The sequence below is a fragment of the Salmo salar genome, chromosome 18, assembly GCF_965601325.2.
Source record: "Salmo salar chromosome 18, fSalSal1, whole genome shotgun sequence".
Taxonomy (NCBI): domain Eukaryota; kingdom Metazoa; phylum Chordata; class Actinopteri; order Salmoniformes; family Salmonidae; genus Salmo; species Salmo salar.
In genome coordinates, this window is record NC_138308.1 from 41978497 (window position 1) to 41992500 (window position 14004).

Below are 14004 nucleotides of genomic sequence, written 5' to 3' on the forward strand. Positions count from 1 at the left end.
TCTTCAATTGATGACAGAACAGCATATTGCAATTTGAAGTTTATTATGTTAGTAGTTTTTGCCTAGTAACCAGAGCAGTGGTGCCTCGCTAGCACAGATATTCTTGGAACAAGTGACATTTGAAAATAGAGCTGCAACTCTTGAATTCTGAGAATTCTATTTGACAAAGGGAAGCGTCATGGAAACAGCAGAATACGCTCGTTCAGATTCTATATAGAAATCAACATGTTTTACCTACATGTGACTGAAGGATGACTTGATAAATCTATAAATATTTGAACGGTGGTTGAAGATCTGCTGTTGGCTGTGGCTGTTGATAGGCCATAATATACGTCTGTGTCCTAAATGTCACCCCAGTCCCTATACAGAGCCCAGTGGGCCCAGGTAAACAGTAGTGCAGCCCATAGGGAATAGGGTGCCATTTGAGGTTGTTACCCAGGTCTATGTCTCGGTCTATACGCCGGGGTGTAATTGCTGGTAACGTTGGTTTGAATGAAGAAATCTGTCAAACTTGACATTTTAACTGGCTGTTGATGATTGATATAGGTCTATATGCTGTAACATTACTGTTGATAATTGATATAGGTCTATACCCTGGAACATTACTGTTGATGACTGATACAGGTCTATACCCTGGAACATTACTGTTGATGACTGATACAGGTCTATACCCTGGAACATTACTGTTGATGACTGATACAGGTCTATACCCTGGAACATTACTGTTGATGACTGATACAGGTCTATACCCTGGAACATTACTGTTGATGACTGATACAGGTCTATACCCTGGAACATTACTGTTGATGACTGATACAGGTCTATACCCTGGAACATTACTGTTGATGACTGATACAGGTCTATACCCTGGAACATTACTGTTGATGACTGATACAGGTCTATACCCTGGAACATTACTGTTGATGACTGATACAGGTCTATACCCTGGAACATTACTGTTGATGACTGATACAGGTCTATACCCTGGAACATTACTGTTGATGACTGATACAGGTCTATACCCTGGAACATTACTGTTGATGACTGATACAGGTCTATACCCTGGAACATTACTGTTGATGACTGATATAGGTCTATACCCTGGAACATTACTGTTGATGACTGATATAGGTCTATACCCTGGAACATTACTGTTGATGACTGATATAGGTCTATACACTGGAACATTACGGTTGATGATTGATATAGGTCTATACCCTGGAACATTACGGTTGATGACTGATATAGGTCTATACCCTGGAACATTACTGTTGATGATTGATATAGGTCTATAGGCTGGAACATTACTGTTGATAATAGAACTAAAATCAATAATATAGTCTGGTCCCAAATGGCTCCCTATTCTCTACGGTATGCAGTGCACTACTTTAGACCAGGGCTCTGGTTAAAGTGCACCATGTAGGGAATAGGGTGCCATTTTGAACGCAGCCATAGAAGCAGTCAAGTGGACAAGTGATAGTTATTTACCTCGAGGAAGCTGTCTCGGCAGCACTTGAAGTCACTCCTCTTCATGATGGACTCTGCTGTCAGGACCAACTCATTCTTACTAAGGGCTGGCTGCTCTGAACACGTATGGACCGACTGGGGGATGGAAGGATGGAGGAGGGATAGAGGGATGGAGGGGCAGAGGAATGGAGGGAGGAGGGATAGAGGGAGGAGGGATAGAGGGAGGAGGGATAGAGGGATAGAGGGAGGAGGGATAGAGGGAGGAGGGATAGAGGGATGGAGAGGAGGGATAGAGGGATGGAGGGATGAGGGATAGAGGAATGGAGGGAGGAGGGATAGAGGGATGAGGGAGGAGGGGCAGAGGAATGGAGGGAGGTGGAAAGGAGGGATAGAGGGATGGGGGAAGGAGGGATAGAGGAAGGAGGGATAGAGGGATGGAGAGAGGAGAGATAGAGAGAGGAGAGAGGGAGAGAGGAGGGAGGGATGGAGAGAGGAGCGAGGGATGGAGAGAGGAGCGAGGGATGGAGAGAGAGGGATGGAGAGAGGGATGGAGAGAGGGATGGAGAGAGGGATGGAGAGAGAGGGATGGAGAGAGGAGGGATGGAGAGAGGAGGGATGGAGAGAGGAGGGATGGAGAGAGGAGGGATGGAGAGAAGAGGGATGGAGAGAGGGAGGAGGGATGGAGAGAGGAGCGAGGGATGGAGAGAGGAGCGATGGAGAGAGGAGGGATGGAGAGAGGAGGGATGGAGAGAGGAGGGATGGAGAGAGGAGGGATGGAGAGAGGAGGGATGGAGAGAGGAGGGATGGAGAGAGGAGGGATGGAGAGAGGAGGGATGGAGAGAGGAGGGATGGAGAGAGGAGGGATGGAGAGAGGGATGGAGAGAGGGATGGAGAGAGAGGGATGGAGAGAGAGGGATGGAGAGAGAGGGATGGAGAGAGGGGGATGGAGAGAGGGATGGAGAGAGGGATGGAGAGAGAGGGATGGAGAGAGGAGGGATGGAGAGAGGAGGGATGGAGAGAGGGATGAGAGAGAGGGATGGAGAGAGGGATGGAGAGAGAGGGATGGAGAGAGAGGGATGGAGAGAGAGGGATGGAGAGAGGGAGGAGTGTGGATGTGTTATTAGTAACTGTGGGCGGGTGAACAAACAGCTGACCTGCATCACCAACACATACATAGAGATGACAACATGCACGCTGGGTAAAACCTCATTTCACCGTCTGCACATTCTGAAGTCTGGCACTTTGAAATGCAGGCTTGTTGATGTTACTGTTGCCAGACTGACGACAGGTGAGGTCTAAGATAATAATGGGTGTGTGAGCATCTGCATGTATCTCTCTCTCTCTCTCTGTGTGTGCATGTCTCTGTGTGTGCGTGTTTCTCTCTCTCTGTGTGTATGTCTCTGTGCGTGCGTGTTTCTCTCTCTGTGTGTGCGTGTCTGTGTGTATGTCTCTGTGCGTGCGTGTTTCTCTCTCTCTGTGTGCATGTCTCTGTGCGTGCGTGTTTCTCTCTCTCTGTGTGTATGTCTCTGTGTGTATGTCTCTGTGTGTGAGATTAAGTCTTGTCGTACACGTGTGACTTACCCGGATGTTGTCCAGAACTCTGTTGAACTCCAGCGGTTCATCTTTCCCCTCCATGGCGGCCGGGTCCAGGCCGTCCCCCCCATAGACAAACTGGATGATGTCACCAGTGGAGCTCCGTACCGTCAGATCATACTGGGAACACAGGTCCTCCAACGACTTCACCAGACGTCTCTGTTGACACACAACACATCCACCACAGAAGAACAGATCAGAGGATGAATCAACAACAGATAGGCCTATTTAATCCTGCTTGTTGTGTAACCGTGTGTGTGTGTGTGTGTGTGTGTGACCACTCAACACCGTTCCTCTGCTATGTGCCATTAGTCAGATGGTGAGCTGTTCTGATCTGACCACATCAACAACACACCCCTAGGACCCTCAACTCTGGACCGCCAGGCCAGCTCCACTGCATGTTTTCATTGTTCCCCTCTAGTCAGGGCCTGACTTAGACCTGGGACACCAGGTGGGTGATATTAATGACCAGGGCCTGACTTAGACCTGGGACACCAGGTGGGTGATATTAATGACCAGGGCCTGACTTAGACCTGGGACACCAGGTGGGTGATATTAATGACCAGGCAGAACAGAAATCCAGCAGGCTCCAGACCTCATAGGGTCAGAGTTGAATATTCCATGCCCTAGGAGATAACCCTGATCGCTACTCAAGAGGGAGCCTGATCAGATTTAGATTTGTAGGGAGCACACGTTGTTCCTCTTTTCTTTAATACAAGCAGAGAGCAGAGGGTGTTGGGTACGGTGCAGCAGACAGCAGCCCAGCGGTGTGTGTGTGTTACCTGCATGTATCCGGTCTCTGCTGTTTTAACAGCGGTGTCCACCAAGCCCTCTCGACCAGCCATAGTGTGGAAAAAGAACTCCGTGGGCGTCAGGCCTGAATAAAAGCTGTCAGCCACAAAGCCTTTAGCCGCAGGAAGCTGTGACACCACACACAGAGAGATAGAGAAAGAGGTGTTACATCATTATATAAGGCCCCGGACGAGTCCCAAATGGCACCCTATTCACTATTACTGTAGAGTGCATTACTTCTGACCAGGGCCCCACAGCGACTTGGTCAGAAGTAGTGCACTAAGGAGGGAAAAGGGTTGACATTTCGGTATTCATCCGTTAGAGAAAAAAAAAATGAAAACAGGTCTCTGACTGAGCCAGCTGGAGATGTTGTTTACTGCTAGGAAGGAGAAACATTATGAACGTTTGAACGTTTTTCAACCCTTAGCCTACAATTTCTGCAGGTTCGCGGAAATCTAATTAACATAAATCCCCATCAAAACCCGTCTGTTTAAGCTAGAGATCGTTTTTGCATCAGGCTGTGTGTTTCTCAATCCTCCGCATCCTGACTAGTCTCCCAGTCCCTGCCGCTGAATAATATCCCCACAGCATGTTGCTGCCACCACCATGCTTCACCGTAGGGATGATGCCAGGTTTCTTCCAGATGTAACGCTTGGCATTCAGGGCAAAATAGTTCAATCTTGGTTTCATCAGGCCAGAGAGTCTTGTTTCTCATGGTCAGAGTCCTTTAGGTGCCTTTTGGCAAACTTCAAACGGGCTGTTATGTGCCTTTTACTGAGGAGTGGCTTCTGTCTGGCCACTCTACCATAAAGGCCTGATTTGTGGAGTGCTGCAGAGATGGTTGTCCTTCTGGAAGGTACTCCCATCTCTACAGAGGAACTCTGGCACTCTGTCAGAGTGACCATCAGATTCTTGTTCACCTACCTGACCAAGGCCCTTCTCCCCCGATTGCGCAGGTTGGCCGGGCGGCCATCTCTAGGAAGAGTCTTGGTGGTTCCAAACTTCTTCCATTTAAGAATGATGGTGGCCACTGTGTTCTTGGGGACCTTCAATGCTGCAGACATTTTTTGGTACCCTTCCCCAGATCTGTGCCACGACACAATCCTGTCTCGGAGCTCTACGGACAATTACTTCGACCTCATGGCTTGGTTTTTGCTCTGACATGTACTGTCAACTGTGGTACCTTATATAGACAGGTGTGTGCCTTTCCAAATCATGTCCAATCAATTTAATTGACCACAGGTGGACTCCACTCAAGTTGTAGAAACATCTCAAGGATGATCAAATGAAACAGGATGAGCACCTGATGAGCACCTGAGCTCAATTTAGAGTCTCATAGCAAAGGGTCTGAATACTTATGTAAATAAGGTATTTGTTTATTTTTATAAATTTGCAAACATTTCTAAAAACCTGTTTTCGCTTGGTCATTATGGGGTATTGTGTGTAGATTGATGAAGGGGAAAAATGATTTCATACATTTTTAGAATAAGACTAACGTAACAAAATGTGGAAAAAGTCAAGGGGTGTGAATCCTTTCAGAATGAACTGTATATGATACAGGCTACTGCACATTCCACATGACAGAAACACATTAGAGCCCGTAGATATAGCTAGCTATATGTTCTCATGGGTAAATACATGAAACTAGTTCCAGTAGGCTAATCTTTTGAGTGTGAAAGGTATTAATGTAGCCTACTGTATAATATATGTACATTGTTCAAACCATGATAAAGCCAGGAGAGAACATGTGATTCTGGTGCTGCACATGCAGCCTATAAAGTTACAAGTATAAGCTAGAGAAGGTTGAAATATAATAGGACCTATGTGTATAATTAGTAGGCTGATACATGTATACCTTTCATAATACTTCCCCTGATGTTATTAGTCTACCTCCTCTTTCCTTCTCTATTGTTGCTTCATTCCTTCCTCGCGTTCAACAGTTAAATGAAATACACATTTATTTTTCCTTATCTGCACAAACTGTCAGAAACCGTCTCAGGTAAGCTCATCTGCGTGCTCGTCGTCCTCACCAGGGTCTTGACCTGACTGCAGTTCGGCATCATAAATCGACTTGAGTGGGCCAATGCTCACATCGACGGCCACTGGAGAAGTGTGCTCATCACGGACGAACTCCGGTTTCAACTGTCCCGGTCAGATGGCAGACACCGTGTACGGCGTTGTGTGGGCGAGCTGTTTGCTGATGTCAATGTTGTGAACAGAGTGCCCCATGGTGATGAGATGGGGTTATGCAAATTGCATTTTATTGATGGCAATTTTAATGCACAGAGATACCGTGATGAGATCCTGAGGCCCATTGTCATGCCATTTAGCCACCACCATCATCCCATGTTTCAGCATGATAATGATTATATGAACCATGTCGCAAGGATCTGTACACAATTCCTGGAAGCTGAAAATGTCCCAGTTCTTCCATGGCCTGCATACTCACCAGACATGTCACCACCCATTGAGCATGTTTGGGATGCTCTGGATTGACGTGAACGACAGCGTGTTCCAGTTCCCACCAATATCGACCAACTTTGCACAGCCATTGAAGAGGAGTGGAACAACATTCCACAAATCAACATCCTGATCAACTCTATGCGGAGAATATGTGTCGCGCTGCATGAGGCAAATAGTGAACACACCAGATACTGACTGACAGATGTTAATGCAGTCTGTATTTTCCAGTCATGTGAAATCCATAGATTAGGGCCTAATGAATTGATTTCAATTGACTGATTTCCTTATATGAACTGTAACTAAGTAAAATCTTTGAAATTGCTGCATGTTGCGTTTATATTTTTGTTCTGAGTAATTATATCTACTTCCATTGTCCTCCAGGAGTGGCTTCAGGTCCTCAGCTGTGTCCCAATGTCCCCCTACTCCCTATATAATGCCCTACTTTTGACCAGAACCCTATCAGTGCCCTGGTCAAAAGGAGTGCACTATGAAATAGGGTGTCATTTGGGAGATAGCCCGCCATAATATCTTGATGTTATGAATGAATGAACCCATGCTCTGAGACTCTGGACAGATATAATGGTGATTTCAGTTGGTTAATAAAGGCCTTAAGAGGTTCTTAGAGAATCTTACTTTAGAGTGCTTCTCAAAGTGTGGCAGCGAGCGGTTCTCAAAGCCGTCGGGCACTCGAGAGCCGCTTATAGCCTGCTGGCCCACACAGGCAATCATCTGGGAGATGTTGATGAAGGATCCTAGGAGGGGAGAATGAAAGGGATGAAGAAATACGACCATTAGCATTACTGAATCATCACCTTGAAACAAAGAAAACTAAAAAATCCTAAGCATTCTACCATATACTGGTAAAAGAAAGCAAGCAGCCAGAACGGCTCATAGGACTAGGATCTCCTGTTTCTGTAGCGTGATGTACCAGTACACCCCCTGGACAGGACACTAGTCTATCACAGGGCCTTACCCCCAATCTATCTCCTTAATGCAGAGTGATAAGCAGAGATGCACCAGGTCTCATTTTTCTTTGGTATGACTCGGCCGGGGATCACACTCTCAAGACCTCTAACCACAACACCATTGAGTTGGACCATATACATGTACTGCCCATAATCAATGAATACATGAGAAATGTAGCAGGGAGAAGAGACATAATGATGGAGAGATGTTGATGAGTCTACAGCAGGTAGAAGAGACATAATGATGGAGAGATGTTGATGAGAGTCTACAGCAGGGAGAAGAGACATAATGATGGAGAGATGTTGATGAGAGTCTACAGCAGGGAGAAGAGACATAATGATGGAGAGATGTTGATGAGTCTACAGCAGGGAGAAGAGACATAATGATGGAGAGATGTTGATGAGAGTCTACAGCAGGGAGAAGAGACATAATGATGGAGAGATGTTGATGAGAGTCTACAGCAGGGAGAAGAGACATAATGATGGAGAGATGTTGATGAGAGTCTACAGCAGGGAGAAGAGACATAATAATGGAGAGATGTTGATGAGTCTACAGCAGGGAGAAGAGACATAATGATGGAGAGATGTTGATTAGTCTACAGCAGGGAGAAGAGACATAATGATGGAGAGATGTTGATGAAAGAGTCTACAGCAGGGAGAAGAGACATAATAATGGAGAGATGTTGATGAGTCTACAGCAGGGAGAAGAGACATAATGATGGAGAGACGTTGATGAGTCTACAGCAGGGAGAAGAGACATAATGATGGAGAGACGTTGATGAGTCTACAGCAGGGAGAAGAGACATAATGACGGAGAGATATTGATGAGAGTCTACAGCAGGGAGAAGAGACATAATGATGGAGAGATGTTGATGAGTCTACAGCAGGGAGAAGAGACATAATGATGGAGAGATGTTGATGAGAGTCTACAGCAGGGAGATGAGACATAATGATGGAGAGATGTTGATGAGTCTACAGCAGGGAGAAGAGACATAATGATGGAGAGATGTTGATGAGAGTCTACAGCAGGGAGAAGAGACATAATGATGGAGAGATGTTGATGAAAGAGTCTACAGCAGGGAGAAGAGACATAATAATGGAGAGATGTTGATGAGTCTACAGCAGGGAGAAGAGACATAATGATGGAGAGATGTTGATGAGTCTACAGCAGGGAGAAGAGACATAATGATGGAGAGATGTTGATGAGAGTCTACAGCAGGGAGAAGAGACATAATGATGGAGAGATGTTGATGAGAGTCTACAGCAGGGAGAAGAGACATAATGATGGAGAGATGTTGATGAGAGTCTACAGCAGGGAGAAGAGACAATGATGGAGAGATGTTGATGAAAGAGTCTACAGCAGGGAGAAGAGACATAATGATGGAGAGATGTTGATGAGTCTACAGCAGGGAGAAGAGACATAATGATGGAGAGATGTTGATGAGTCTACAGCAGGGAGAAGAGACATAATGATGGAGAGATGTTGATGAGTCTACAGCAGGGAGAAGAGACATAATGATGGAGAGATGTTGATGAGAGTCTACAGCAGGGAGAAGAGACATAATGATGGAGAGATGTTGATGAGAGTCTACAGCAGGGACAAGAGACATAATGATGGAGAGATGTTGATGAAAGAGTCTACAGCAGGGAGAAGAGACATAATGATGGAGAGATGTTGATGAGTCTACAGCAGGGAGAAGAGACATAATGATGGAGAGATGTTGATGAGAGTCTACAGCAGGGAGAAGAGACAATGATGGAGAGATGTTGATGAGAGTCTACAGCAGGGAGAAGAGACATAATGATGGAGATAGGTTGATGAGAGTCTACAGCAGGGGGAAGAGACATAATGATGGAGAGATGTTGATGAGAGTCTACAGCAGGGAGAAGAGACAATGATGGAGAGATGTTGATGAGAGTCTACAGCAGGGAGAAGAGACATAATGATGGAGAGATGTTGATGAGAGTCTACAGCAGGGAGAAGAGACAATGATGGAGAGATGTTGATGAGAGTCTACAGCAGGGAGAAGAGACATAACGATGGAGAGATGTTGATGAGTCTACAGCAGGGAGAAGAGACATAATGATGGAGAGATGTTGATGAGAGTCTACAGCAGGGAGAAGAGACATAATGATGGAGAGATGTTGATGAGAGTCTACAGCAGGGAGAAGAGACATAATGATGGAGAGATGTTGATGAGAGTCTACAGCAGGGAGAAGAGACATAATGATGGAGAGATGTTGATGAGAGTCTACAGCAGGGAGAAGAGACATAATGATGGAGATATGTTGATGAGAGTCTACAGCAGGGGGAAGAGACATAATGATGGAGAGATGTTGATGAGAGTCTACAGCAGGGAGAAGAGACATAATGATGGAGAGATGTTGATGAGAGTCTACAGCAGGGAGAAGAGACATAATGATGGAGAGATGTTGATGAGAGTCTACAGCAGGGAGAAGAGACATAATGATGGAGAGATGTTGATGAGAGTCTACAGCAGGGAGAAGAGACATAATGATGGAGAGATGTTGATGAGAGTCTACAGCAGGGAGAAGAGACATAATGATGGAGAGATGTTGATGAGAGTCTACAGCAGGGAGAAGAGACATAATGATGGAGAGATGTTGATGAGAGTCTACAGCAGGGAGAAGAGACATAATGATGGAGAGATGTTGATGAGTGTCTACAGCAGGGACAAGAGACATAATGATGGAGAGATGTTGATGAAAGAGTCTACAGCAGGGAGAAGAGACATAATGATGGAGAGATGTTGATGAGAGTCTACAGCAGGGAGAAGAGACAATGATGGAGAGATGTTGATGAGAGTCTACAGCAGGGAGAAGAGACATAATGATGGAGATAGGTTGATGAGAGTCTACAGCAGGGGGAAGAGACATAATGATGGAGAGATGTTGATGAGAGTCTACAGCAGGGAGAAGAGACAATGATGGAGAGATGTTGATGAGAGTCTACAGCAGGGAGAAGAGACATAATGATGGAGAGATGTTGATGAGAGTCTACAGCAGGGAGAAGAGACAATGATGGAGAGATGTTGATGAGAGTCTACAGCAGGGAGAAGAGACATAACGATGGAGAGATGTTGATGAGTCTACAGCAGGGAGAAGAGACATAATGATGGAGAGATGTTGATGAGAGTCTACAGCAGGGAGAAGAGACATAATGATGGAGAGATGTTGATGAGAGTCTACAGCAGGGAGAAGAGACATAATGATGGAGAGATGTTGATGAGAGTCTACAGCAGGGAGAAGAGACATAATGATGGAGAGATGTTGATGAAAGAGTCTACAGCAGGGAGAAGAGACATAATAATGGAGAGATGTTGATGAGTCTACAGCAGGGAGAAGAGACATAATGATGGAGAGATGTTGATGAGTCTACAGCAGGGAGAAGAGACATAATGATGGAGAGATGTTGATGAGAGTCTACAGCAGGGAGAAGAGACATAATGATGGAGAGATGTTGATGAGAGTCTACAGCAGGGAGAAGAGACATAATGATGGAGAGATGTTGATGAGAGTCTACAGCAGGGAGAAGAGACATAATGATGGAGAGATGTTGATGAAAGAGTCTACAGCAGGGAGAAGAGACATAATGATGGAGAGATGTTGATGAGTCTACAGCAGGGAGAAGAGACATAATGATGGAGAGATGTTGATGAGTCTACAGCAGGGAGAAGAGACATAATGATGGAGAGATGTTGATGAGAGTCTACAGCAGGGAGAAGAGACATAATGATGGAGAGATGTTGATGAGAGTCTACAGCAGGGAGAAGAGACATAATGATGGAGAGATGTTGATGAGAGTCTACAGCAGGGACAAGAGACATAATGATGGAGAGATGTTGATGAAAGAGTCTACAGCAGGGAGAAGAGACATAATGATGGAGAGATGTTGATGAGAGTCTACAGCAGGGAGAAGAGACATAATGATGGAGAGATGTTGATGAGTCTACAGCAGGGAGAAGAGACATAATGATGGAGAGATGTTGATGAGTCTACAGCAGGGAGAAGAGACATAATGATGGAGAGATGTTGATGAGAGTCTACAGCAGGGAGAAGAGACATAATGATGGAGAGATGTTGATGAGTCTACAGCAGGGAGAAGAGACATAATGATGGAGAGATGTTGATGAGAGTCTACAGCAGGGAGAAGAGACAATGATGGAGAGATGTTGATGAGAGTCTACAGCAGGGAGAAGAGACATAATGATGGAGATAGGTTGATGAGAGTCTACAGCAGGGGGAAGAGACATAATGATGGAGAGATGTTGATGAGAGTCTACAGCAGGGAGAAGAGACAATGATGGAGAGATGTTGATGAGAGTCTACAGCAGGGAGAAGAGACATAATGATGGAGAGATGTTGATGAGAGTCTACAGCAGGGAGAAGAGACAATGATGGAGAGATGTTGATGAGAGTCTACAGCAGGGAGAAGAGACATAACGATGGAGAGATGTTGATGAGTCTACAGCAGGGAGAAGAGACATAATGATGGAGAGATGTTGATGAGAGTCTACAGCAGGGAGAAGAGACATAATGATGGAGAGATGTTGATGAGAGTCTACAGCAGGGAGAAGAGACATAATGATGGAGAGATGTTGATGAGAGTCTACAGCAGGGAGAAGAGACATAATGATGGAGAGATGTTGATGAAAGAGTCTACAGCAGGGAGAAGAGACATAATAATGGAGAGATGTTGATGAGTCTACAGCAGGGAGAAGAGACATAATGATGGAGAGATGTTGATGAGAGTCTACAGCAGGGAGAAGAGACATAATGATGGAGAGATGTTGATGAGAGTCTACAGCAGGGAGAAGAGACATAATGATGGAGAGATGTTGATGAGTCTACAGCAGGGAGAAGAGACATAATGATGGAGAGATGTTGATGAGAGTCTACAGCAGGGAGAAGAGACATAATGATGGAGAGATGTTGATGAGAGTTTACAGCAGGGAGAAGAGACATAATGATGGAGAGATGTTGATGAGAGTCTACAGCAGGGAGAAGAGACATAATGATGGAGAGATGTTGATGAAAGAGTCTACAGCAGGGAGAAGAGACATAATGATGGAGAGATGTTGATGAAAGAGTCTACAGCAGGGAGAAGAGACATAATAATGGAGAGATGTTGATGAGTCTACAGCAGGGAGAAGAGACATAATGATGGAGAGATGTTGATGAGAGTCTACAGCAGGGAGAAGAGACATAATGATGGAGAGATGTTGATGAGAGTCTACAGCAGGGAGAAGAGACATAATGATGGAGAGATGTTGATGAGTCTACAGCAGGGAGAAGAGACATAATGATGGAGAGATGTTGATGAGAGTCTACAGCAGGGAGAAGAGACATAATGATGGAGAGATGTTGATGAGAGTCTACAGCAGGGAGAAGAGACATAATGATGGAGAGATGTTGATGAGAGTCTACAGCAGGGAGAAGAGACATAATGATGGAGATAGGTTGATGAGAGTCTACAGCAGGGGGAAGAGACATAATGATGGAGAGATGTTGATGAGAGTCTACAGCAGGGAGAAGAGACATAATGATGGAGAGATGTTGATGAGAGTCTACAGCAGGGAGAAGAGACATAATGATGGAGAGATGTTGATGAGAGTTTACAGCAGGGAGAAGAGACATAATGATGGAGAGATGTTGATGAGTCTACAGCAGGGAGAAGAGACATAATGATGGAGAGATGTTGATGAGAGTTTACAGCAGGGAGAAGAGACATAATGATGGAGAGATGTTGATGAGTCTACAGCAGGGAGAAGAGACATAATGATGGAGAGATGTTGATGAGTCTACAGCAGGGAGAAGAGACATGATGAGAAAAGGATTTAAGGACATTACCATTACACTAACTTATTTACCTTAACCAGGGGTAGGGAGACTAGATTCAGCCCTGGGGGCTGATTTTTGTCAGAGTGAATGGTCGGGTAGGCTGGAACATAATTATAATAATTTTGAACACTGCAAATTGACAACTAAGACCCCAAATAATGTCATACCTTGATCACGTCTCTTTTTTTCTTTATTCGTTGGAATACTTGGGAACAGATTTCCTAAATTAAACTATTTTTTTTGCTGAATTCCTGGTGAAAAAAGTTGCAGACCGGTTTTGGCCCGCAGGCAGCCTGTCGCCGACCCCAGCCTTAAACCCATGGGCTGGTTTCCCGGACACAGACTAAGCTTTTAAAATCTGTGGAGAATCTCCATTGAGCATAGTTATCAGTCCTGGACTATAAACTATACTGTACATCCTACCATAAACAGATAATGAAAGAGCCTAAAGCAGGGAAAAAATGAAATAAGGCAATTATAATGGCTATGTTAACATACAGGTCAGTTAAAGGTCAGTACTACCCCTAATAATCCATATAACAAACGTTAGAGTATAGCCTAGCTGTTCCCATGACAACAGCGCTCTAATGGCCAATAAAATCAGAGCGAATCAGGAAGTCTTAGTTGAAGTGAATAAGAACCAGTTAGTCCTTATTATTAGAAGCGGGTACAAGCAGAGCTCCTGACATGTGATTAATGTATGTGTGTGTGTGACAGTGTGTGTGTGGTAAAGGCAGCATTTAAACCTCCGCGGCTGGTTAGTTGACCTACCTTTGGAGCCACACAGAGCCATAATCAGAGGATTGGTTAGTTGATCTACCTTTGGAGCCACACAGAGCCATAATCAGAGGATTGGTTAGTT

General features: G+C 45.0%; 1 protein-coding gene across 2 annotated transcripts in view; it reads right to left on the reverse strand.

Moving 5' to 3' along the window:
* The window catches only part of LOC106577425 (DNA-directed RNA polymerase III subunit RPC1), a 61227-nt gene that overhangs the window by 24886 nt on the left and 22337 nt on the right, over positions 1-14004 (reverse strand). For both annotated transcript variants that reach the window (XM_082964980.1, XM_082964981.1), the window contains exons 18-21: positions 6949-7067; positions 3843-3980; positions 3049-3219; positions 1489-1602 (exon numbers count right to left, since the gene is read on the reverse strand). In XM_082964980.1, coding sequence (XP_082821106.1) covers positions 1489-1602; positions 3049-3219; positions 3843-3980; positions 6949-7067 — 542 coding nt within the window. The remainder of the gene's footprint in view (positions 1-1488; positions 1603-3048; positions 3220-3842; positions 3981-6948; positions 7068-14004) is intronic.